General features: G+C 36.6%; 1 protein-coding gene across 1 annotated transcript in view; it reads left to right on the top strand.

The window, feature by feature from the left end:
• Positions 1–26689, top strand: part of prr12b (proline rich 12b) — a 66232-nt gene that overhangs the window by 18434 nt on the left and 21109 nt on the right. The window contains 4 exon segments of the mRNA XM_061884228.1: positions 1091–5469; positions 9044–9250; positions 21399–21467; positions 24367–25153. Of these exon segments, the coding sequence (XP_061740212.1) occupies positions 1091–5469; positions 9044–9250; positions 21399–21467; positions 24367–25153 (5442 nt within the window).

Raw genomic sequence — 26689 nt, 5'->3', positions numbered from 1 at the left:
CCTACTCTTGTCAGCATTTTTTTTACTATCTAGAATGCAGAGAAATCTGAAATATGTGTGTCGCACATAACAATGGGGGATAATGAGCAAAATCCCCCCCGACCAAAAAAGTACCAATTTCCTTTTTTAAGAATATGGTGGATCAGGACTTGATGAGTTGGTCACCTTAGACGAGTGGTCGACATAAACGGGGTCGATTTAAACAGGTTCCACTGTAGTATTGAAGCATTAGAACAAGGGTGTCCAAAGTGCGGCTCGCAGCTATTTTTTTTTAAAAATCTGCCCATGACACAGTCTACAAAAAAAAAACACGACCCAAATTAGACAATTACACCCACAAAAAAATTATTTTGATATATTTTGATGATTGTGGCTTATAGCTTGTGAAAACCTAGAATTGAAAATCTCAGAAAATTTGGGATTTTCAAAAGCTGTAAACCATGATCCCTAAAATGATTAAAAGTAAAGGCTTGACATGTCTCGCAATGCATGTAATGCGTTTACATCACATATTTATTTTACATTTGAAGTTGAATTGCTGACATGAAAGAACACTGGAACAATGTTCAAATTGTTGGAGTTCCACCTGTTTAATGAACATGTGCACGTATTTTTTGCTTTATATGGTACGTTTTCAAGTGTGCTAAGCCTTCAAAAAGGTTTTTGTTGGCTGAATAATGATACAACATTAGTAAAGAATAATAATAAGACATTAAATATCTCAAGGGTGTTGGAGTAGATAACATACTAATTTGCATTGTTACCTGTAACACAAAGCTAAGATGTTTTTTTGTTCTGATAGTTTAGCATATACAGTATTCATTGACCCATTGTATTGGTTTCAGCATCTTTAATGTACAAAATCTACCAAAACGGTCCCTGTATCCTTCAATTTTTCTATATGCAGCCCTTGCTGGAAAAAAACTTTGGACACCCCTGTACTAGAATACAAATTTCAAAATGTTTAAAACACATTGTTTTAATTCTTATTTTGTTGAATCTGATCTGTAGTTTAGTATAGTGTTCTTCTGCAACTTGTGTTTGAAATAGACGTAACACTATCCATTTGATGTTGATCTTTGTCCTGTAGCAATGCACACACCGGCCCCAGCGGAGCTCTTTATTTCAGGGGCTATTCCAAGTTCCAGCTCTTTCCCTTCCTCCTCAGCCCTTTCCGCATACCAGCACCCTGGCTCCTTCTCTGGACGCTCCTTCACTCCTTCATTATCTCTCCAGGACGCATCCACCTTTAGCCCAACTTCCAATGGTTTGTTGTCCCCCCATGACCCCCTGCTGCACATAAAAACACCCTCCCAGTCAAGCTTGGGATTTGATCGCCTGCTGTCTTCTCAGAGTGCCGTCTACCGGAGCTCCCAGGAGCTTTCAGCACCCCCTCAAAACCATGTCCCATCCACCTCCTCCAGCTGTCACCTGCCCCCTCCCCAGTTTAACCTGCTGTCCTCCCAACTCCACAACCAGTCCTCCCAGCTCTATAATGCCTCAATGTTCTCTTCCAAGCCAGCCCTAATACCCACAACCCCCACTCATGATAGGGCAGGTCCCCGACAGGACAGTGTTATCAAGCATTACCAACGTTCATCCCCACCCCACTCCACAGCACTCCCTATACAGCAATATATCAATTGCGGTGGGTCAGTCGGCTATCAGCAAATCCCAAATCAACACCGGCATGCCGGTGTGTCCTGCTGTCCCTTGGGGGAACAGAGCCCACCCTCAGACCACAAACCCTCACCACAATCAGAGTCACAAATATATGGACCTAATATTCAAACACCCTACACGTCTTCTTCCTCCAGCTTGGCCCCCACCTCATCTGGTAGTAAGGAAACCAAGAGCTCCACTAGTGGCTACTCTTCATCCAACTCAGCATCATCCTCTTCCCGAGCCCCTCACACTCCACCACCCTTGGCCTCCTCCACTTCCTCATCAGTCTCTTCAAATCCTAAAATCAGCACTGACTCTTTGTGTGCTCCCTCCCGTCAGCAGCCCCCACCTTCACCGGCTCCACCTCTTTTGCCAGTGGTATCTTCCACGCAGTCAACATCCGAAACATGCCTCTCCTCATATGGTTCTCCACCCACAGCCAAATCCAGCACAGGCCTACAAGGCCAGAACACCCAAGAGCAACAAGGCCAGTCCTACTCTCCCAACCAGCCAGCAACAGGTCACATGACCCAGTCTTATGGAGCCTTTAGTTCACCTAGCACACAGGATATTAGCTCTGGAGCAGCGGGTAATGGAGGGAAAACTTACAATGACTTAGGCTCAGATGGACGCTCATTCTCAGCAGGGGTAGTCTTTGGAGAGTCAAACTTTAGCTCAGCCTCTCTTAGGAGGGCAGACAGTCCTTCTTTGGGGTATGGGAGCAATACAGCATCAACAGGAAGTGGGGCTTCAGGTGTGGCTACATTTGATACTGGACTTGGCTCTGCAGGTTCAGAAGGTGGGGTGGCCAGTGTTGGCAGTGGAGGCAGTGGTTCATACCACTTGAATGAATCTAGTCCCTCACCTTCTAATAATTCTGCTGTCACCCATCCCGGGTTGCATTCTCCTGCTTCTACTCGACCAGCACAATCCCCTGGAGGCCCAGGGGGCAGTAAATACCTGAACCCTATGCTTTCACCAACCTTCATGGCACCGTCACAAGGTTTTACTGAACCGCGGCAAGCACAGAGCCAGCAGTCCTTCCACTCAACTCCACCTAAACCAGAAACTCAGACCAACATGCTTGGGGTTGAGCGCTCCCAAGAAGAAGAAGAGGAAGACAATTTTCTCATTCAACAATTACTGCACACACAGAGTTCAACTTCTCATTCGGCCCAGAATCCCCCGGCCCCTCAGCAAATACCGCAACAGCTCACATTGACTGGGGATACGGAAGCCAAGGGAGGAGCTTATGACATGAACAAGATCTCTGAAGAACGTTTTCACCTTCACAGTGTAATCCGAACAAACAGCACTGCTAGCGATTCGGGCCCTGTAACATCAATTAGTGATGGAACCAGTGGGTTGAATAGTCAGTTAGAAATATCACAGACAAAGGATCAGCACGCCAATTCAGAGTTGAAAATATCAAAGTCAATTTCTGAAGGTGTAGGAAGAGTCACAGATTCTATTTCTCTATCCCATAGTACGCATTCACATCAACCAGAACATGACTCTTTGGGTTCTGTGGGGCATTATGGAAGAGGGGACCCCTATACACAGCTCCCACATTCTCATCCTACCCCTCATGTGTCACCCCGTCAGCAGTCTCAACATTCTCAGCACACACAGCCCGCCCATCATACTCATCAACACCTCCCTCATAAAATGCATCCTCATCACATGGATCGTTCAGAGAGACCAGATCGTTCTTACATGTGTAATACACCAGATGCTCAGCAGGTTTCACACCAAATGATGAATTCGCCATCCAACTGTTCTCAGCAAACTCACATGCTGCAGTCTGCCATGACCCATAACTCACAGACTAAAATGGACCCCCAGCATGCCTCGCAACAGCATCCCTTGAGTCAACAGGGCATAATGGAATCTGCTAGAGGAGCCGTGCCCACAGGGGTAGATTCTCAGTTGCAAATCCAGCTACAGAATCCAGGTTTGGATACAAGGTATAACCTTGCAGCTCCAAGAGATCAAAGCCAACTCAGGCAGAACTCGGTATCCCCACTAGATATGTTGGACCAGTCTCTTTCACAACCAAGGAGCAGTGATACTGGAGGAGTTCTAGATCGGACCAGCATACGGAGTGGTGCTAATATTACAGGAGGAGACGCTATTGTTGGAGAAAGGCATAGGCAGCAACTCCGACTGTCATCCTATCACCATCGCCAACCAACAGCCACAGAGCTTCAAGGCTTTCTCTCTGAGCCAGATATAGGCTTACCTAACACCCCGCACTTGCACCACCTCAACCAACCCCAGACACATGCCCATCATCAACAGCAAGCACACAGTCAACATCAACTTTCCCACTCCCAGATAACTCACCTCCAGTCCCATCGGATGGCAGGAAATATGGAAACTCCCCAACAACAGCAACACTCCCAACCAAGGGAGACAGAGAACCATCTGCCACACACACAGAGACTCAAGTCACACCAGTTTGACACTGTGAGCTCTAATAGTGTACCGGGACAGAATCAAAGTCAACAACAGGAGCAGTTTACATCTTTAACATCAATGTGCTTTTCCGACTCTCTTTTAAATGATGAAGATCGGTCTTTCTTTCCAAGGATGGATGACATGTTTTGCTCAACAAATTACAAGTCAAATTGTGGAGGAGTTTCTATGGCTGGACACTCTTCCCAAGACAGTGTTACCCAAGGTCGAGGGCAAGAGGGAATGGATGTCCTTAAAACAGGAGGTGCTGGAGAACGCTATGGTATGGTAGGTCAACATGGAGATCAAGGCTATGGACAATATTGTCATAATCTTTCTGGAACAGGAAGTGCAAATCTGCATTTAGATCTTGACTCCCTGAAAACCCATCAGCTTCCGTCAACTGTGAATACTGATCAACTTGGTCTCATACAGTCCCAGACCTCTACTATAGGGATGAATTCTGCAGTTCAAAGAGGTGACTCGGTTAACAAGATGACAGCATCTGTAGGAGTTGGTGGAGGCACAAACAATACCGCTATGACCTCAGCTATCTTTTGTTCCTCCCGGCCCAAGAAACTGCTGAAGACTAGCTCATTTTATCTGCTCAAACAGCGGCGTGAACCACAGCCTCTAACCAAGAAAAATTATGTGCAAGAGTACGAATTTGAAGATGATGAGGATAAAGCTGATGGTCCAGCTGATATACGTCTTAACAGTCGACGCCTTCCTGACCTGCTCCCTGACTTGGTTTCTAGCTGTAGGAAGGCTGGTGTGTCATCAGGTGTCAGTGGGCTCAATCCAATGATAGGTGACATTGACTTCTGCCACCCGTCTAGCTACCCTTCCCTTGGACATTCTCAGTCTCTTCTCCCTCAAGATGGCCCAAAGAAAAGAGGAAGGAAACCAACAAAACCAAAACGTGATGGCCCTCCTCGCCCTCGAGGGAGACCGCGCATACGCCCTCTTCCAGAGCCCTCATACTGCAGGGGGCTGATGGGATCAGGAGCTGGAGAAAGTAGGAGGGGGCGTGGGCGGGGTAGAGGTCGTGGTAAGAAAGACGAAAGCATCACAGAAATGCATCAAGCTTTCAACAAAGCACCAAACATATGTAATCAGCAGCAGCAGCATCCACAACAACACTTCAACCAACCACAGCCACATGAACATCACAGACAACAACTAGACCCCCACTATTTATCCCAACAGCACCAAGAGCATCTCTTGCACCATCATGTGCCCTCCACTCACCATCAACAACATCATCAGCAACAGCAGCCAAATTACCAACAACATCTGCATCAACCAGTCCAACAACTGCAACATGACCAAGACAGCCCCATCAAGGTAAAGTGAAATAGATCAGAAAATGTATCAATCATGCTTATTATACACCAGGGGTTATACAGCCGTTATGTTCCAATATTTCATCAAACGTCAACACCATTGTGAACCTGACACGAGTGTTGTCAGTTTGGGCCAAAAAATAAACATACATTTTAGTTGTACAGCAATCCATACAACTATACATGCTACCATATTTGATGATCACAACTACAACTAAAATGTATGTTGCAATCCAACATTTGGTGTGTCATAAGTGCAATACCTACAGTAAAACCACGTTGTTGGGTTCAACAAATGACACGATTGGTACATTTAACTTAAAGGCAAAGACTACTGCCTTAATACGGCAACACACATAGTACAAGCTGAAATGAATGCATACTTGCAAATGATACTCAGAAGTGTAAGAACTGGAGATTTAAACAACTGGACAACATAGTTATCATTATCAGCTCAGTTTTAAAGGAGCTGTTGGCAACATTCACACAGATGCCGCGGGGGGCGCTAAAATTCAAATTATTTTGAGCGTTACATCCCACCCTCTTTCGGCTTCCATGACGTAACTTTGGTACGTACAGTCCGTAACACAAGCATTAATTTAGGGTGTCATAAACTAATGATACCTATTCAGAGAATTAGGCTTAGCTATCATTGAATATATATTTTTTCATAACAACAGCATGTTTGTTGCGTCTCTTGGACTGTTTGACAAGGTGAGTGACTACCATAAACACCAATCATTTTATTTGGGCCGATACATTTTTTAAATGAAATTATGAAAAATATGGACAGTTTTAACACATATGTTTTGTTAAACCACCAATGGTAACATATGCTAGCCAATTGTGTTCTTTTTATATTTTTCGCTTAAAAAAATAAAATAAAAAAATTGCAAACAGCCCCTTTAAATGTGAAGTGAAGTAAGTGATATTTATACAGTGCTTTCTTCTAGAGAAACTGAAAGTGCTTTACATAGTAAAACCCATTATCTACATTCGAGCTACATTTAAACCAGTGCGGCGGGCACTGGGAGCAAAGTTGAAATGTCTTGCCCAAGGACACAACGGCAGCGACTAGGATGGCCGTTGCTGCAATCAAACCTGGAACCCTGAAGTTATTGGCACGGCCGTTCTATCAACTGAGCAAAAATACATATTTTTTATGTTAGTATGAAACAAATGACCATTTAATAACACTTAAGCACACGCAAAAGTACTGAAAATCGCTACCCTTGAGTATCACTATTGATTCCCAGGTACAGGGAATTAGTTCCGTATCGGTTAAAATTTGAAAAGTGTCAGGACAGGGACTTGGATTTGTTTTCCTTCTTCTACCCAAAGGATGATTGGCACGAGCCAGACGTGAATGTAAGTACATGTTTAATTTATTTAACACTGTAATTCAAAACAGAAGAACAAAGTGGCGGAGAATAAACTAGACTATACTTCAAACAAAAACAGCAAAATGGCATGACTATATACCAAGGAACAAAATATACTAACTGTGGCACAAAACAAACCAAAAACTTATGTGGTATAGACAGAACAACAACAGCGTGGCTAGGTTTGAAGGTAGATGAGGGTCAGGTAAAGTAGGATACGATACAAAGTTGCCAGCCCGAGGAACAGAAACCAAATGGCTTAAATAGCAGTGACATAATTAGTGGCAGGTGTGAGGGCTGAGGACTGGGGCATGACTTGGAGACCAGGTGGAAACTAATGAGTTACTATGGAAACAAAACAAAACCAGGAAGTGCAAAACAGGAAACGAGAGTCCAAAAAACAAAACATAACATGACCAACACAAAACCTGATTCACAGGCGTGACAAAAAGTAACCATCTCTATTTAAAACTAACTAATTTCTTTACTACAAGTGTTGGATTGCATGTGCTAAATATCAGTTTATATTTTAGTAAATATGTCATGATTTATGTTGACCAAAAACATTTTAAAAATATTTATTTATAACCAATATCATTTAACAGTAAATGAAATGTTTGAGGATCAGTGTTCATCACTGACAGTTCTGGGGGAAGTTTCCTTTCAATTACTGAATTATTTTATTATATATGAAATATTTAGCTAACAAGTTAAGTGTACACACTGTCCAAACCCAGCAGGCGCAAGACATTAAAACAACGTTGAGAACTTGTTGAATTAGATCCTGACGTTGAGCAACTCAAAAATAACGTTTAAACAAAATGCTTTTTGATGACGTTTAATCAATATTGGTTTCCAACGTTGATTTGACCATTGAATTTCGGTCATTTGCCAACCAATATTCTACAACACAAATACAACGTTAAAACAACATGGTTTTTGACAACGTTTATTCAATGTCAGGTTGTGACCTTGATTTTAACATTGAAATGTGGTCATTTCCCAACCAATATTCTACAAAATAAATACAATGTTAAAACAACATGGTTTTTGACGTTTGTTCAATGTCAGGTTGTGACCTTGATTTTAACATTGAAATGTGGTAATTTCCCTACCAACATTCTACAACATAAATACAACGTTGAAACAACATACTTTTTGACGACGTTTATTCAATGCCATGTTGTGACCTTGATTTTAACATTGAAATGTGGTAATTTCCCAACCAATATTCTTTAACACTGAATGTGGAAATACTGTCAAAGCGCTTTGGGCTCCTTAAAAAGGGGTAGAAAAGCACTATACAAGTACAACCATAACAAGAATATAACGTTACAACAACATGAATTTTGACGACGTTCATTCAATGTCAGGTTTTGACCTTGATTTTAACATAGAATTGTGGTCATTTCCCAACCAATATTCAACAACACAAATACAATATTAAAACATCATGCTTAGTGACAACGTTTATTCAATATCAGGTTGTGATCTTGATTTTTACATTGAATTTTGGTCATTTCCCAACCGATATTCTACAATACAAATACAATGTTAAAACAGGATGCTTTTTGACAACGTTTATTCAGTGTCAGGTTGTGATGTTGATTTTAACATTGAATTTTTGTAATTTCCCAGCCAATATTCTACAATACAAATACAGTGTTGAAACCCCATGCTTTCTGATGACGTTTATTCAATGCCAGGGTTTTGACCTTGATTTTAACATTGAAATTTTGTCATTTCCCTAACAGTATTCTACAATACAAATACAACGTTAAAACAACATTCTTTTCGACAACGTTTATTCAATGTCAGGTTGTGACCTTGATTTTAATGATGAATTTTTGGGTAATTTCCCAACCAATATTCTACAATACAAATACATTGTTAAAACCTCATGCTTTTTGACGACGTTTCTTCAATGTCAGCTTGTGACCTTGAATTTAACATTGAAATGTGGTCATTTCCCAACCAACAATGTTGATTCAACGTTGGACATGAACAACGTCTCAATTTACAAATATTTTGAAAAAGTTGTGTCAAGTTCAGTTTTAAAGGACATGTATGTATAATCAACATTTATCAATGTCTTGTGCTTCCTAGGAAGTGACTTTGTGTTTTACGTTAAAGGAAATCACTTGAACAACAATAAAGGAATCATTGAATGATCAAAATCAATTTATCCTTTAGAACCCACTTCCTGGCTCAGCGATGCCGCCATCACAATCTTTGCTGCGGACCGATTCACTGTCCAGCATTGAGCCTGCTCTGTCTGACGGATCCGTCGGTTCAGCACCATCTCTGGGCCCGAGTCCTGGACCCAGTACCAACATGGACATGAGCAGAAATGAGCTGAACCCTACACCGGACAAAATGCATTATGAAAATCCTGGAGAGGTAAAGATCAACTTCAAAGAGAATTATAATAGTGTGGTTAGAATCCCTTTCTTTGTTGTGGAAAAACACACCCGTTTGTAGTCATTTTCCAAGAGAAAGTGTTAAAAAAAGAAAAGAAGGAGTGAGCTCATATCAATATGATTTCAGCTCAGACTTGAACGGACTGGCACTGTTCGACGTGTGACCAAAGCTGAGCATTTTCTCATCTACCCTGTCAAATTATACAACAGCTTGAGGGCGAGCACATAGGCTTTTTCACCGGGGGAGCGGCTAAATGACAAATAAATGGGTCTGGAGAAGGAATCTGTGACTGAACAGTGATTGAATAAAACAAAACCCCCCACAAAAACAGTGACGCCAGTCACTAAGGAAGAAGGATGAAAGACTTGTATCTTAAAGGAGAACTGGACTATTTTTTTTGGGAATTTTGCATCTCGTTCACAATCTTTTTGAAAAAAATGGCCATGGATATTATTTTAATTTTTTTTGCATTCCAAATAAATGTGATCAAATGTTCGTTTACAATGGAGGGTTTTATATACATTATTTACGTATACATGTAATGTAGTAACAATCACATTTATAATAACATTTAATATTTACATATTTTGATCATTTTAAGCATAAGCAGTACATTAATTAAAAAAACAACAATTGCTTTTGTTTTTCTTCATCACTGATTATTACTTACTACAGACTTTATGAGAGACAACAAACATAACAAAACTTCACTTACTGTACAATATCTGCTGTAATTAGGATGCCAACTGCTAGGATGTTCATAATCCACACGAAGCAATCTTTTCGTGTCGCTGTGGCTAAGTGGCTGTCAAAATGTACCAATTTGTCGGAATACATACTCAGACTTCTTCTGTACAAGTGAGTTGCATGATTTATGATCTAGAATATACTTACAGAGAGCAGGGAAGCGAGGAAACAGCAGATCACTTGATGGTGTAAACATAAGGACACACGGAAGTGGTCACGTCGCCGCGATAAATAGTTGGCCTGCGTTAGCACATATTATTACAATATCACTAATAATTGGTTAATATTCAAGTCACTAAATGTAAACGGAGTATTGTTGGCAGTTTTTGAATGGTTATTTATTGGGTTTTATGGGCGGAATAGTGGCGCTCTCTTTGGCTCTGCTGTAACAGGCTTTTTAATTACATGTAATTAATATTTAGAATGCAATTTGAAAAATCCATTGGTCCTAATGTCTTTTATAATGATTGTAATCAATAAGCAAAATTACCTAAAAAAAGTACAGTTCTCCTTTAAGGTTAAATATCGTAATAGTATGCCAAGATGTCAAACTCCTAGACCACAGGCTAGATCAGGCCCGTCTGTCAAATTTCGACAAAGAAGAAGCCCCACACTGTCATTGACGACAACCTCTTTGTTTGGCATATTTACACAAGTGCATTGCATCTAACATTACAAGCCGCAGTGGTCTTAAACAGATGCATAGCACTAAGCATTCTTACTAGGAGTGCAAATTACCATGAAAAATATCGCTAAATTAACTCAACATGACTAAAACGTTTTAATTATCAAACCCTGTCTGTACAAAATCACACATTAAAGATGCATGTTAATACAGTAAAGTATTTATTTATCTATTACTCATTTTAAATTTTTTACTGTCTGTAAAAATCAATCAATCGATCAATAAAAGTTTATTTATATAGCCCTAAATCACGAGTGTCTCAAAGTACTGCACAAGCCACAACGACATCCTTGGCTCACATCCTGCATCAGGGCAAAGAAAAATATGGCGCCGCTGAAGTGGCAGCTGGTTGCAGCAGCTCTGTCCTCTTTTATGTTCTCTTTTGTTTTTTGTTTAACTATTACCCCTTGTTTTCATGTAATTTTTATCTTTTTTGTTTCAATCGCGCAACAAGGAGTGGGACGTTCGTGACTTTTGCGCTACTTTTAATACTTTTTTGTGGACTTTTTGAATCTGCACTGCACCCACATAATTTATATGAATAAATACATTTATAAATAAATACAGTGTTTTCCTGACAATAAGCTGCACTGGTATATAGGCAGCACCCACTAAATTTTCGATTTTTTTTTTTTCATATATTAGCCGCATATATATACAGGTACGTTGTGGATTGAGATATTTATATAGCAAGATTTTTTAAATGTTTATTTACATACATTAATTCAGGGGTCCTCAAACTTTTTGACTTGGGGGCCGCATTGGGTTGGCCGGGGGCCAGGCTGTGTATATATATATATATATATATATATATATATATATATATATATATATATATATATACACATATATATATATATATATATATACATATATATATATATATATATATATATATATATATATATATATATATATATATATATATATATATATATATATATATATTCCTCGCGCACTAAAAAAAAAAGTAGCGGATTATAATCCAGAAAATACGGTAAATGTCTATCCTATCGTATGCTAGTACAGTAAACTGTGATTATAAAATATTTTCTCGGATGTTAAATGACGAAGAATTGGACCATCAACAATCACTTTATTAAAATAAACAACTCTCTCTGATAGTATTTCCCCCCTCACCCCCTCGGTCCCTCGCGCTCATTCAATCAGCAGTCACGACACATTTACGGTCTCTCAGACTGTTGGAAAATAGAACTCTTAAAGGGGGACTATAACATTTTGGAAATGTTGCCTATAATTCACAATCCTCATGAGAGACAAGAATACGAATGTCTTTTTTTTTTAATGCTGTCTAACTTGTAAATAAGCGTACAAAAGATTTCGCTTACAATGGAGTCAAAAGGAGCCATGACGTCATATATATATATATATATATATATATATGTATGTATGTGTATATGTATGTATGTATGTATATATATGTATTCAGTGTATATACAGTACACATGTATACAGTGTATATATATACTGTATATGTATATATATGTATATTAATGTATATATCTGTATGTATGTATTTATGTATTTGTATATATATGTATACAGTGTATATAGAGTATATATGTATACAGTGTATATATACTGTATATGTATATACTGTATATAAATGTGTATATATATATATATATACATACATATTTATTCATGTATGTGTCACGTCTCGATGGCATTGTGGTGTCGAGTTGTTCTCTCGTGGGTGCAGCGAAGATGGAACACAGTGTAAAGGTAGGAATAAGAATTTAATTATATAATAAAACAAACTAAGAACAAAACACTTTGCATGAAGGCACTAACAAACAAAACAACAAAATAGCGTGGAAGCTAATCGAGCGCTAATAGTTACCACAATGCTGGAATGTGACGTCATCTGTTGCGTGGGAGCAAACAAGAGTCCAAGACTGAATGTCACACAAAGGCGGGCATATATAGGGAGATAAATAATCAAGGGCAGGTGCGCGTGATCAAAGCAGAGACAGGTGACACTAAATGGGTAACTATGACAACGGAAACAAAACCAGGAAGTGCCACAAAGAACTGAGGAAGACAAATACTAGACAGAATGTGATAAACAGAACCAAAAGCAATAATATGACATGATCCAAGACGTGGATCATGACAATATGTCCATCCATCCATTTCCTACCGCTTGTCCCTTTTGGGGTCGCGGGGGGTGCTGGGGCCACCTCATCGCAGGCCCAACACAGATAGACAGACAACAGTCACATTCACATTCACACACTAAGGCCCATTTATTGTTGCCAATCAACCTGTCCCCAAGTGTATGTTTTTGGAGGTGGGAGGAAGCCAGAGTACCCGGAGGGAACCCACGCATTCACGGGGAGGACATGCAAACTCCACACAGAAAGATCCCGAGGCCGGGATTGAACTCAAGACTACCCTGGACCTTCGTATTGTGAGGCACATGCACTAACCCCTGTGGTGCACAGGGATATATATATATATATATATATATATATATATATATATATATATATATATAGGATGATTGAGGGAACCCCTCATGAAACAGTTCTGTAGAGATGAAGTAGTCTTGTGATTTTTTCCCACACCTACATATATATACATATATATATACATACATATATATATACAAACATATAATACATATATATATATATATATATATATATATACCTATATATATATATATATATATATATATATACATATATATACATATATATACATACACATATATATATATGCATATATATATATACATATATATATATATGTATATATATGCATATATATATATACATATATATATATATGTATATATATATGTATATATATATGTATATATATGTGTGTATATATATATATGTGTATGTATATATGTATATATATATGTATATATATATATATGTTTATGTATATATATATGTATACATATGCATATATGTGTAAATATATGTGTATGTATATATATGTTTATGTATATATATATATGAATATATATGCATATATATGTATATGTATATATGTGTATGTATATATGTATATATATATGTTTATGTATATATATATATATATATATATATATATGCATATATATGCATATGTATATATGTATATATATATATGTATATATATATGTTTATGTATATATTTATATATATATATATATATATACATATATATATGTATATATATATATATGTATATGTATATATATGTGTATATATGTATATATATGTATATGTATATATATGTATATATGTATATATATGTATATAAAAACCCTGTTTCCATATGAGTTGGGAAATTGTGTTAGATGTAAATATAAACAGAATACAATGACTTGCAAGTCCTTTTCAACCCATATTCAATTGAATGCACTACAAAGACAAGATATTTGATGTTCAAACTCGTAAACTTTATTTTTTTGCAAATAATAATTAACTTTGAATTTCATGGGTGCAACACATGCCAAAGTAGTTGGGAATTGGCATGTTCACCACTGTGTTACATCACCTTTTCTTTTAACAACACTCCATAAACATTTGGGAGCTGAGGAAACTAATTGTTAGAGCTTTGAAAGGGGAATTTTTTACTATTCTTGTTTTATGTAGAGCTTCAGTCGTTCAACAGTCCGGGGTCTCCGCCGTCGTATTTTACACTTCATAATGTGCCACGCATTTTCGATGGAAGACAGGTCTGAACTGCAGGCGGGCCAGGAAAGTACCCGCACTTTTTTTTCGAAGCCACGCTGTTGTAACACGTGCTGAATGGGGCTTGGCATTGTCTTGCTGAAATAAGCAGGGGCATCCATGAAATAGACAGCGCTTAGATGGCAGCATATGCTGTTCCAAAACCTGTATGTACCTTTCAGCATTAATGGTGCCTTCACAGATGTGTAAGTTACCCATGCCTTGGGCACTAATGTACCTCCATACCCTCACAGATGCTGGCTTTTGAACTTTGCCTCGCTAACTGTCTGGATGGTTCACTTCCCCTTTGGTCCGGATGACATGATGTCGAATATTTCCAAAAACAATTTGAAATGTGGACTCGTCAGACCACAGAACACTTTTCGACTTTGCATCAGTCCATTTTAGATGATCTCCGGCCCAGAGAAGCCGTCAGCGTTTCTGGGTGTTGTTGATAAATGGCTTTTGCTTTGCATAGTAGAGCTTTAACTTGCACTTACAGATGTAGCGATGAACTGTATTTAGTGATAGTGGTTTTCTGAAGTGTTCCTGAGCCCATGTGGTGATATCCTTTAGAGATTGATGTCGGTTTTTGATACAGTACCGTCTGAGGGATCGAAGGTCCGTGTCATTCAGTGTTGGTTTTTCAGCCATGCCGCTTACGTGGAGTGATTTCCCCAGATTCTCTGAACTTTTTGATGATACTGTATTATGGACCGTAGATGTTGAAATCCCGAATATTTTTGCAATTGCACTTTGAGAAACGTTGTTCTCACGTTGTGGACAAAGGGGTTTACCTTACCCCATCCTTTCTTGTGAAAGACTGAGCATTTTTTCGGAAGCTGTTTTTATACCCAATCATGGCACCCACCTGATCCCAATTAGCCTCCACACCTGTGGGATGTTCCAAATAAGTGTTTGATGAGCATTCCTCAACTTTATCAGTATTTATTGCCACCTTTCCCAACTTCTTTGTCACGTGTTGCTTGCATCAAATTCTAAAGTTAAAAATTATTAGCAAAAAAAAATGTTTATCAGTTTGAACATCAATTATGTTGTCTTTGTAGCATATTCAACTGAATATGGGTTGAAAATGATTTGCAAATCATTGTATTCCGTTTATATTTATATCTAACACAATTTCCTAACTCATATGGAAACAGGGTTTGTATGTATATACTGTATATATATATATATATACATATATATATATATACACACTGTACATACATACACATATAAATATATATATACTGTATATATACTGTACATATATATATATGTATATATATATATATATATATATATATATATATATATATATATGTATATATGTATTATATGTATGTATTAGGGCTGCGAATCTTTGGGTGTCCCACGATTCGATTCAATATCGATTCTTGGGGTCACGATTCGATAATATATCGATTTTTTCGATTCGATTCTCGATTTTAAAACGATATTTTTCTGATTCAAAACGATTCTGTATTCATTCAATACATAGGATTTCAGCAGGATCCACCCCAGTCTGCTGACTTGCAAGCAGAGTAGTAGATTAAAAAAAAAAAAAAAGATATTATAATTGTTAAGGACAATGTTTTATCAACTGATTGCAATAATGTAAATTTGTTTTAACTATTAAACAAACCAAAAATATGACTTATTTTATCTTTGTGAAAATATTGGACACAGTGTGTTGTCAAGCTTATGAGATGCGATGCAAGTGATACTGTTGTTGATGATATTCATTTTTGTTTCACTACTTTTGGTTTGTTCTGTGTCGTGTTTGTGTCTCCTCTCAATTGCTCTGTTTATACAGTTCTGAGTGTTGCTGGGTCAGGTTTGGTTTCGGAATTGCATTGCAGTGTTATGGTATTGCTGTGTAGTGGTTTGTTGGATTGATAAAAATGTTTTTATAAAAAATAAAAAAAAAAATAAAAACGATAAAAAAAAAAAAGAGAATCGATTCTGAATCGCACAACGTATTCGATTCGATTCGTATTTGAAACGATTTTCCCCCACACCCCTAATATATATGTGTGTATATATACATATATACGTGTATACATATGTGTACATATGTATATATATGTATATATTTGTTTATATACATATATATATATATACATATATATGTGTGTATGTATGTATATGTGTGTATATATGTATATATGTATATATGTTACATGTATGTTTGTGTGTATACATATATACTGTATATATATACACACACATATATATATATATACGTACATATCTACACATATATATCCCTGTATATATACACATATATATTTGTGTGTATATATATATATATATATATATATATATATATATATATGTGTGTGTACATATGTATATATATGTATAAACATATATCTGTGTATATATATTAGATGTGTATGTGTGTGCGTGTGTGTGTGTATGTATATATATATATGTATATATATATATATATATATATATATAATATATGTAGAAATGTATGTAAGTGTATATATATATAAATATATACTGTATATGTGTATATATATATGTATATATATATATATATATATATATATGTATATGTATATATATCAGTATATATATATATATGTGTGTATAAATATATACTGTATATATACTGTATATATATATAGTATATGTATGTACATGAATACGATCAAAGTATTAGAAATTTTGTTATTATAAGCACTAATATTAAGGACCTACATTTAACGGCGCATTGATCAGAGAGAGGAAACTTATTTAAGCTGCTGTGTTGACATCGTCAGCTGGTGGGCTGTTTTCTCACTGCTGAGCTTGTGAAAGTTTATTCTAATTGGCAAAAAAAAGACTCAAAAGACCCTTGGTACCCACCCCCGAACCACCCACCCACCTTTGGCGAGGGTTATGCATTTCTGCATCTAAAGGAGAATACATCAACATCCTAACAATCGGCATCTCAATTAGAGCCGACATTATACAGTAAGTGATGTTATATTATGTTTGTTGGCTCTCATGAAGTCTGCAGTGAGTAATAATCAGTGATGCTGTTGAAGGTAAAAGCGGACGTTGTGATGCGTTTTTTTAATTAATGTGCCGCTCTAGGCTTAAAATCAGCAAAATGTGTAAATATTAAATGTGCCCGTTACTACATGACATACATACTTACACTGTGTACATAAAACAATATCTTTTTAAGCGCTTTATTACCGCAATAGAGCGACCCCTAAGACATATTTCTTGTCTTACTAAATGATTGGCAAAATTCCCCGAAACACCCATCCATCCATTTTCTACCGCTTGTCCCTCTCGGGGTCGCGGAGGTGCTGGAGCGTATCCCAGCTCCACTTGGGCGGTAAGCGGGGTACAACCTGGACAAGTCGCCACCTCATTGCAGAGCCAACACAGATAGACAGACAACATTCACACACTAGGGACCATTTAGTGTTGCCAATCAACCTATCCCAGGTGCATGTCTTGGTGGGAGGAAGCCGGAGTACCCTAAGGGAACCGGGACGCAAACCCAGGACCTTCTTATTTGTGACGCACGTGCACTAACCCCTGTTCCAATACGAACACCAATGCGAATATTTTTTTAAAATGTGCAATTAACCCAGTTTGGTCTTTTTGGGGCCCCAATGCGATTGAGTTTGACCCCATATACAGTACTGGCCATCTTCTCATTTCAATGCGTTTTCTTTATTTTCATAACTATTTAGATTGTACATTGTCACTGAAGGCATCAAAACTATGAATGAACACATGGTGTTATGTACTTAAAATTGAAAACATGTTTTATATTAAAATTTCTTCAAAATAGCCACACTTTGCTCTTATTACAGCTATGCACACTCTTTCCATTTTCTCGATGAGCTTCAAGAGGTTGTCACCTGAAATCGTTTTCACTTCACAGGTGTCATAGTTTTGATGCCTTCAGTGACAATCTTACAATATTGGGAATAGTAGGGGTGTGGGAAAAAATGTATTTGAATACGTTGTGCGATTCAGAATCGATTCTCTTTTTTTTTTTTTAAATCGATTTTTTTTTTTTTTTAGCAATCCAACAAACCACTACACAGCAATACCATAACAATGCAATCCAATTCCAAAACCAAACCTGACCCAGCAACACTCAGAACTGCAATAAACAGAGCAATTGAGAGGAGACACAAACACGACACAGAACAAACCAAAAGTAGTGAAACAAAAATGAATATTATCAACAACAGTATCAATATTAGTTATAATTTCAGCATAGCTGTGATTAAAAATCCCTCATTTACATTATCATTAGACATTTATAAAAAAGAAAAAAAAAAGAACAATAGTGTCACAGTGGCTTACACTTGCATCGCATCTCATAAGCTTGACAACACACTGTGTCCAATGTTTTCACAAAGATAAAATAAGTCATACTCTTGGTTCGTTTAATAGTTAAAACAAATATACATTATTGCAATCAGTTGATAAAACATTGTCCTTTATAATTATAAAAGCTTTTTAACAAAAATCTACTACTCTGCTAGCATATCAGCAGACTGGGGTAGATCCTGCTGAAATCCTATGTATTGAATGAATACAGAGTCGTTTTGAATCGAAAAAAAATAATTTTTGAATCGAGAATCGCGTTGAATCGAAAAAATCGATATATTATCGAATCGCGATCCCAAGAATCGATATTGAATCGAATCGTGGGACACCCAAAGATTTGCAGCCCTAGTAAATAGTCCTGAAAATAAAGAAAACATACTGAATGAGGAGGTGTGTCCAAACTTTTGGCCTGTACTGTATATCATCACTTTCTGAAAATCACCATTCAAGCTGTCTATTTTTTACATTACAAAAATAGCCACTTCCCTCATAAATACAATTTAAAAAAAAAAAAAAAAAAAAAAAAAAAAAAGCCCATTGTTCTAGTTCCATATTTCTCAACCCAGTCCGGACACTCAATATGTCTTCATAAAGAAATTCAGGCTGCCCCCGTAATTTTTTCCCCAAAGCATTCACACCCAATTCCTGCAGAAGTTGCCTTCTCTAATATACAAACCCTGTTTCCTTATGAGTTGGGAAATTGTGTTGGATGTAAATATAAATGGAAGACAATGATTTACAAATCCTTTTCAACCCATATTCAGTTGAATATGCTACAAAACAACATATTTGATGTTCAAACTGATAAAAATATTTTTTTGTTTGCATATAATCATTAAATTTTGAATTTGATGCCAGCAACATGTGACAAAGAAGTTGGGAAAGGTGGCAATAAATACAGATAAAGTTGAGGAATGCTCATCAAACACTTATATGGAACATCCCACAGGTGTGCAGGCTAATTGGGAACAGTTGGGTGCCATGATTGGGTATAAAAGCAGCTTCCATGAAATGCTAAGTAATTCACAAACAAGGATGGGGCGAGGGTCACCACTTTGTAAGCAAATTGTCGAACAGTTTTCGAACATTTCTCAACGAGCTAATGAGAGGAATTTAGGGATTTTACCATCTACGGTCCGTAAAATTATCAAAAGGTTCAGAGAATCTGGAGAAATCACTGCACGTAAGCGATAATATTACGGACTTTTGAACCCTCAGGCGGTACTGCATCAAAAACTGACATCAGTGTGTAAAGGATATCACCACATGGGCTAAGGAACACTTCGTAAAACCACTGTCAGTAACTAAAGTTGGTTTAGACATCTGTAAGTGCAAGTTAAAGATCTACTATGCAAAGCCAAACCCATTTATCAACAATATCCTGAAACGCTGCCGGCTCGGCTGGGCCCGAGCTCACCGAGGATGGACTGATGCAAAGTGGAAAGGTGCTCTGTGGTCTGACAAGTCCACATTTCAAATTATATTTGGAAACAGAGGATGTGGTGTCCTCCAGAACAAAGAGGAAAATCATTCGGATTGTTATAGGCGCAAAGTTCAAAAGCCAACATCTGTGATGGTATGGGGGTGTATTAGTGCCCAAGGCATGGGTAACTTACACATCTGTGAAGGCAACATTAATGCTGAAAGGTCCATACAGGTTTTAGGACAACAAATGTTGTCATCCAAGCAACGTTATCGTGGACGCCCCTGCTTATTTCAGCAAGACAAGTGTTACAACAGCATGGCTTCGTAAAAAAAGAGTGCGGGTACTTTCCTGGCCCGCCTGCAGTCCAGACCTGTCTCCCATGCAAAATGTGTGGCGCATTTTGAAGCGTAAAATACGACAGCGGGGACCCCGGATTGTTGAAGGATTAAAGCGCTTCATAAAACAAAAATGGGAAAGAATTCCACTTTTAAAGCTTCAACAATTAGTTTCCTCAGTTCCCAAACATTTATTGAGTGTTGTTAAAAGAAAAGGTGATGTAACACAGTGGTGAACATGCCCTTTCCCAACTACTTTGGCACGTGTTGCAGCCATGAAATTCTAAGTTAATTATTATTTGCAAAAAAATAAAAAATTAATGAGTTTGAACATCAAATATGTTGTCTTTGTAGTGCATTCAATTGAATATGGGTTGAAAAGGATTTGCAAATCATTGTATCCCTTTTATATTTACATCTAGCACAATTTCCCAACTCATATGGAAACGGGGTTTGTAGAAGAACGTGCACATCCTTCAGAAAACGTTACATCCGTATTTCTGGCCGTCAAAGAGTGCCTTCTGTTTCCCGAGCAATTCCAACTGCTGTACAATTCCATGAACATGGATTTGAAGATATTCTCATTGTGGCCACTCCGTAACCATGGTTATGCTGCTGATTTGCCATGTATGCTGCTGGGGGGAGTTGAAGTCTGTAAGCCCTGCAATTTTACGACCATATAACACAGCCTTTAAAAACTCGATAGTGTTGCAATGAGCCAAGTCATTAAACTGTCAGACTAAATTGGTCATATTTCAACTTTTTGTCATCAGTAGTTGTCAATTAGACATTGGGATGTGGACCGTATGAGTATACATAAAACCAGGAATATGTTTATCTTCTATCCCACATCATGATTTTTGATCTGGTTTCAATGCAGACATGGAAGAAAATGGAAGATCAGTTGAACCCTGAAGGCTGGGGCGCCATGCAGAAACTCTCCAGCTCTGTAAGTTGCGTCACGCGGAAAGAAACAAAGACAGGCGCTTTATGAGAAAATCTTATTCAACATCATCCATTCCACATATTTCAGCCGGCTGCTTTCACCTGGGAAATCAAGCCAAAACCGCTTCACTCACTTTCATTTTTTATTTGGTTTAAATCAGGCGATTTGAATTTTCCAGCTTCTATTCTTTGGGTTATTATAGGTTTGGAGGGGGGGGGGGCGGTTTTAGCTGACTGACAGCCAGTTCTTTGACTGACAAAAGAGGAAAGAGATCACTGTTACTAGGGCAGCCGTTGTCATGGTTACTGCGTTTTTCACTGCAGGATCCTTGCTGCCACCTGCCGTCTCTACAGCGCTATTGCTTAAGTGAGAGGAGAAGTGAAGTTGTTTTTTTAACGCTTTAAATAATTTAATTTAATTTATTTATTTAAACTAGTTGAGTAGAATGGATTAAAAAACAATTATTATCCATTTAAAGTTTTAGAATTTAGATGAAAGGGTGCAGAGACAATAGAAGCTATTTCATTTCTGCTTTTTAATGGGACTTATTTACATTTTAATTAATTTAACACTCTAAAATTAACCCAACACTGGGAGCAAGAGATGCTAAGCTACTAAATAAATGTGAAGAAAAACTCTGTGTTATAGGTGACCAAGAGACTTTCTTGAAATTACTCATACATTTTTCTTTAATATTATTGTTATTATTATTGTCAATCATTCATTATTAGCATTGTAATTAGCATTGTATATTTTACCATTTCTCGTTTTATTTTTGCTAGTAATTATCATATTGTTGTTTTTGTTATTTTTAGCTATTATCATATAACTGTTACTTCATTATAATTATTATAATTCTAAGTATTCTTAATAATAATGTGTTATCATTTAATATTATCATCATTGTCATTAATGTTATTATCGTTATTCTAGTTGTTGTAATTTTTGTTATTATATTGCTACTGTTATAATATTGTTAAATTACTACTATTATCTTTTTATATTATCAGCATTTCTCATTTTATGTTTGCTGATTATTGTTTCATATCACCAAAGATTGTTATTATTAATTTATCATTATCAGTATCATCAACATTATTATTATTGTAATTGTTATTATTATTATATTATTATGTTATTGTTCAATTATTATTTTTATTATAATTTCATAATCTATGAATTTCTTATTTTGTTTTTGCTGGTTATTGTTATTTATTACAATTTATTTTTATTATCAACATTCTCATCATCATCTTTATTGTTGATATTGTTGTAATTGTTACTAGTATATTACTATTATATTATTTCAAATTACTATTATTATCATTATCATTTTAAATTCTCAGCATTTCGTATTTAATTTTTGCTGGTAATTGTTATTAATTATTAAATAATATTATTTAGAATATTATTATTATTGTTCTTGTTATGCCAGCAACTAAGTCACCTCTTTGAATATTACAATGTACTTATAAACTCATCTTGTGAGCACGTATATCCTCCCAAAATTTTTTGCGGATGCACAAAAATTAAAAAAAGACCAAACTGTAACGTGCACAGGGGATTGGCCATTTTGTTTGCGGCTGCCATTTTTGGGGGGATGTGGCCCAATTTCAGTTGTTCTTTGTTTTAGGGTTACAGTAGTTCTAATGCGGGTCATGTTTAATTTGGTCAGTAGAATATGTCGATTACCAATAAAAAAAGCGAGCAAACAGCCCCATGAGGCTGTACTTTGAACTCCCGTGCTCCACAATATGTTGGCAAAAAAAAAACAGTGACATCTCGTTTTTTCATAAATTATCAGTTTTAAAAGGTCATTCAAGAAACTAATCGTTTGAAACTCGCAGCCCAATTTCTTATAAGAAATAACGGGACGGGAGAGCCAGGCAGACGCCACTTTTGTACAAAACCCAAAACCAATGAAGTTGGCACGTTGTGTAATTTGTAAATGTTTTTCAACTTATATTCAATTGAATACACTGCAAAGACAAGATATTTAATGTTCGAACTGAGAACATAATAACTTAGAATTGCAAAAATGTTGGCACAGGGGCATTTTTACTACTGGGTTACATGGCCTCTCCTTTAAACAACACCCAGTAAACGTTTGGGAACTGAAGAGACCAGGTGAAATTATTTCCCATTCTTGCTTGATGTACAGCTGAAGTTGTTCAACAGTCCGTATTTTAGGCTTCAAATTGCGCCACACATTTTCAATGGGAGACAGGTTATTCTATTTTATATTACTTTACTTTATTTTATTTTGTATACTGTATTTAAATGTAAAATTGTATTCTATTTTATTTTATTACATTGTATTATGTTTTACGCTATTCTATTCTGTTTTACTTTATTTTTATTTTATTTTGAATACTGTATTTAAATTTGACAACTTATTCTATTTAAATTTATTACATTTAATTTAATTTTACGCTGTTATATTCTGTTTTACTTTATTCTATTTTATTTATCTTTATTTTATTTTATATACTGTATTTAAATGTTACATTTTATTCTATTTTATTGTATTCTATTTTATTTTATTTTACACTATTCTATTCTAATTTACTTTATTCTATTTTATTTTGCTTTACTTTATAATATTTTATATACTGTAATTTAAACGTTACATTTTATTCTATTTTCTTTTATTTTACGCTATTCTATTCTATTTTACTTTATTCTATTTAATTTTCCTTTATATTATTTTATATACTGTATTTTATTGGGCATGGCTTACATGCAGGAAGAGGGCGGGAATAGAACTTTAAAGTTTGCGCCCTCTCACCGTAACCATGGCAAACCATCACTTTAAGATCTTTGCACTACAATAGAAATGTCAGAAAACCTTCAATACAAAAAAATCTATTTCAAATAATTCAAGTTCTACTCCTTTTTTCAGGTTGACGAGAAGGCTTATGACTTCAAACCTGGCTTCATGTCCTCTTTTTTGGACTTTCTGAAGACCGGCAAAAAACCATCATGCCTGGAACTGGGCGATGATGGCTGTGAACAGGAAGCCTGTTCCTGTCACAAAGGTGGGATTAGGCCCATAACACCGACTCCGCCACTGCCGCCGACCCCACCACAAGGGGCGTTCAGCGAGGAAAGAGGAGGCGATGGGGCAGGCCTCTCCCTCGGTAGCTGTCAGAGTCCTTGCAAGCCTCTGGATGAGGAGTTGAAAGGGAACTTGGAGGCGCTGCCCACCTTCTCCTCTGACGAGGAGGACTCAGTCAGCAAAAATCAGGACTTGCAGAAGAGCATCTCGTCCGCCATCTCTGCCCTCTATGACACCCCCCACTCTCTGGCTGCTGCCATGGCCTCGGCTATGGTCAAAGTACCATCTACCCTCTCTCCACCGACCCCACAGGAGCCCCCACTCAGCCCTTTGCCTCCTCTCGCCTGCTCTACTGCAATGCCCAACGGGGAGGAGGGGACGCTCGCTTACGATGAGCGTCACACCCCCGAGGACAACTTTGTCTCGTCACGGTGCGAAGTGGAAGGGGAAAGCGAGCAGACAGGAGAAATGACTGAGGAGGAAGAGGTCGGAGGAGAGATGACTGCAGATGATGAAGGAATGAGGAGAGAGCCACACGATCCGCAGCAGGAAGATGTGGTAGAGCAGGAGGTGAAGGAAGACGACTTGCTGTTGTCCAACATGGAGACCTTGGAGACGTCTAAGACTGAAGGTAAGTCAAACATCAACTTAAGATGGAAACTATTACATTTAACGCCCGTCCCGTAAAGCAGCAAAGTTTTTGACAGAATTTATCAGCACTGAGTTTTATTCACTGATTTTTATTCAGTACATTTTTTTACACTGAATTTTTGTACACTACATTTTTTACACTTAATTTTTATACAAAGAATTTCAAAACACTGATTTTTTATGCACTTAATTTTTTTACACAGATGTTTTATACACTAGATTTTTTTCCACTAATTTTTTATACTCTGATTTTTTTACACTGCATTTTTATAAACAGAATTTTTATACACTGATTTTTTTTTACGCTGAAATTTTATACACTACATTTCTTACAGTGAATTTTAATACACATCATTTTAAATCACTGAATTCTTATACACCGATTTTTTTTTATACTGGATTTTTATACATTTGATTTTTTACAATGAATTTTTTACACAGAATTTTAAAACACTGAATTGTTATACACTGATTTTTTTATACTGAATTTTTATACACTTCAATTTTTTATACTTTATTTTTTTACACTGTTTTTTTATAAACAGAATTTTAAAACACAGAATGTTTGTACACTGAATTTTTTTTACACTGAATTTTTATACTGTCATTTTTTTTACACAGAATTTTAAAACACTGAATGACTTTACACTGAATTTTTATACAATATATTTTTTTTTACACTGAATTTTTATACACATAATTTTAAAACACTGAACTTTTATTCACTGATTTTTTTTACACTGACATTTTAAACACAGAAGTTTAAAACACTGAACTTTTATACACTGATTTTTTTACACTGACTTTTTACACATTGAACCTTTTTTCACAGATTTTTTTTCTCTGAATTGTCAGCATAATTTGCTGTGAAAAAAATTCCTTTCACAAAATTCAAATGCGAAAAATTCAGTTACATAAATTGAGTGCCAAAAAAAGCTTTTGTAATAAAGACACACATTAACCTCCATAACAGTGAGGCATTCACGTCAGAGTGGTGTTTAAAGAGCGTATGGCCTACTAAACGACAGAGGCCATTACTACTACCAAGGATGTGTAAGGCTGTGCCCAGATGCATGTAATTGCTCTCGTTTTGACGCAAGTTTTTCTGATGACGGTAACCAAATATAATATGTCTCTATATAATTCTAACTATATTCCAGCTCATAAACTTACAATAAAACATGCTTTTATTTCATGAAAGTATAATTTTGTGGCCGTATTTGATGCACCCTGCTGTTACATTCCTGCAGTGTTTAGTTTTTTGTTATTTTTATCATCTATTGTTACACCCAAAATTTGGGTGTAAGTTCGGCTATGTGTATTTGTGATTGACTCTATATTCTACTATTACTGAATTGCATTATTTTAGTTCTACTAAGATTCAAAGATAGTCAGTTTTTGTCAAACCATCTCTTTAATTCATTAATTTCTTCCTCTACTGTCCAGGTGAGACACATGATTTATAATCTAGAATCTTCTTTAACAACTCAGAGGCGATGCAGCAGCTCACTAGCAC

This window comes from Nerophis ophidion, linkage group LG23 (assembly GCF_033978795.1).
Source record: "Nerophis ophidion isolate RoL-2023_Sa linkage group LG23, RoL_Noph_v1.0, whole genome shotgun sequence".
NCBI classification, from domain to species: domain Eukaryota; kingdom Metazoa; phylum Chordata; class Actinopteri; order Syngnathiformes; family Syngnathidae; genus Nerophis; species Nerophis ophidion.
Note: the sequence above shows the minus strand (reverse complement) of the source record. Positions and strands in the feature narration are given on the sequence as shown.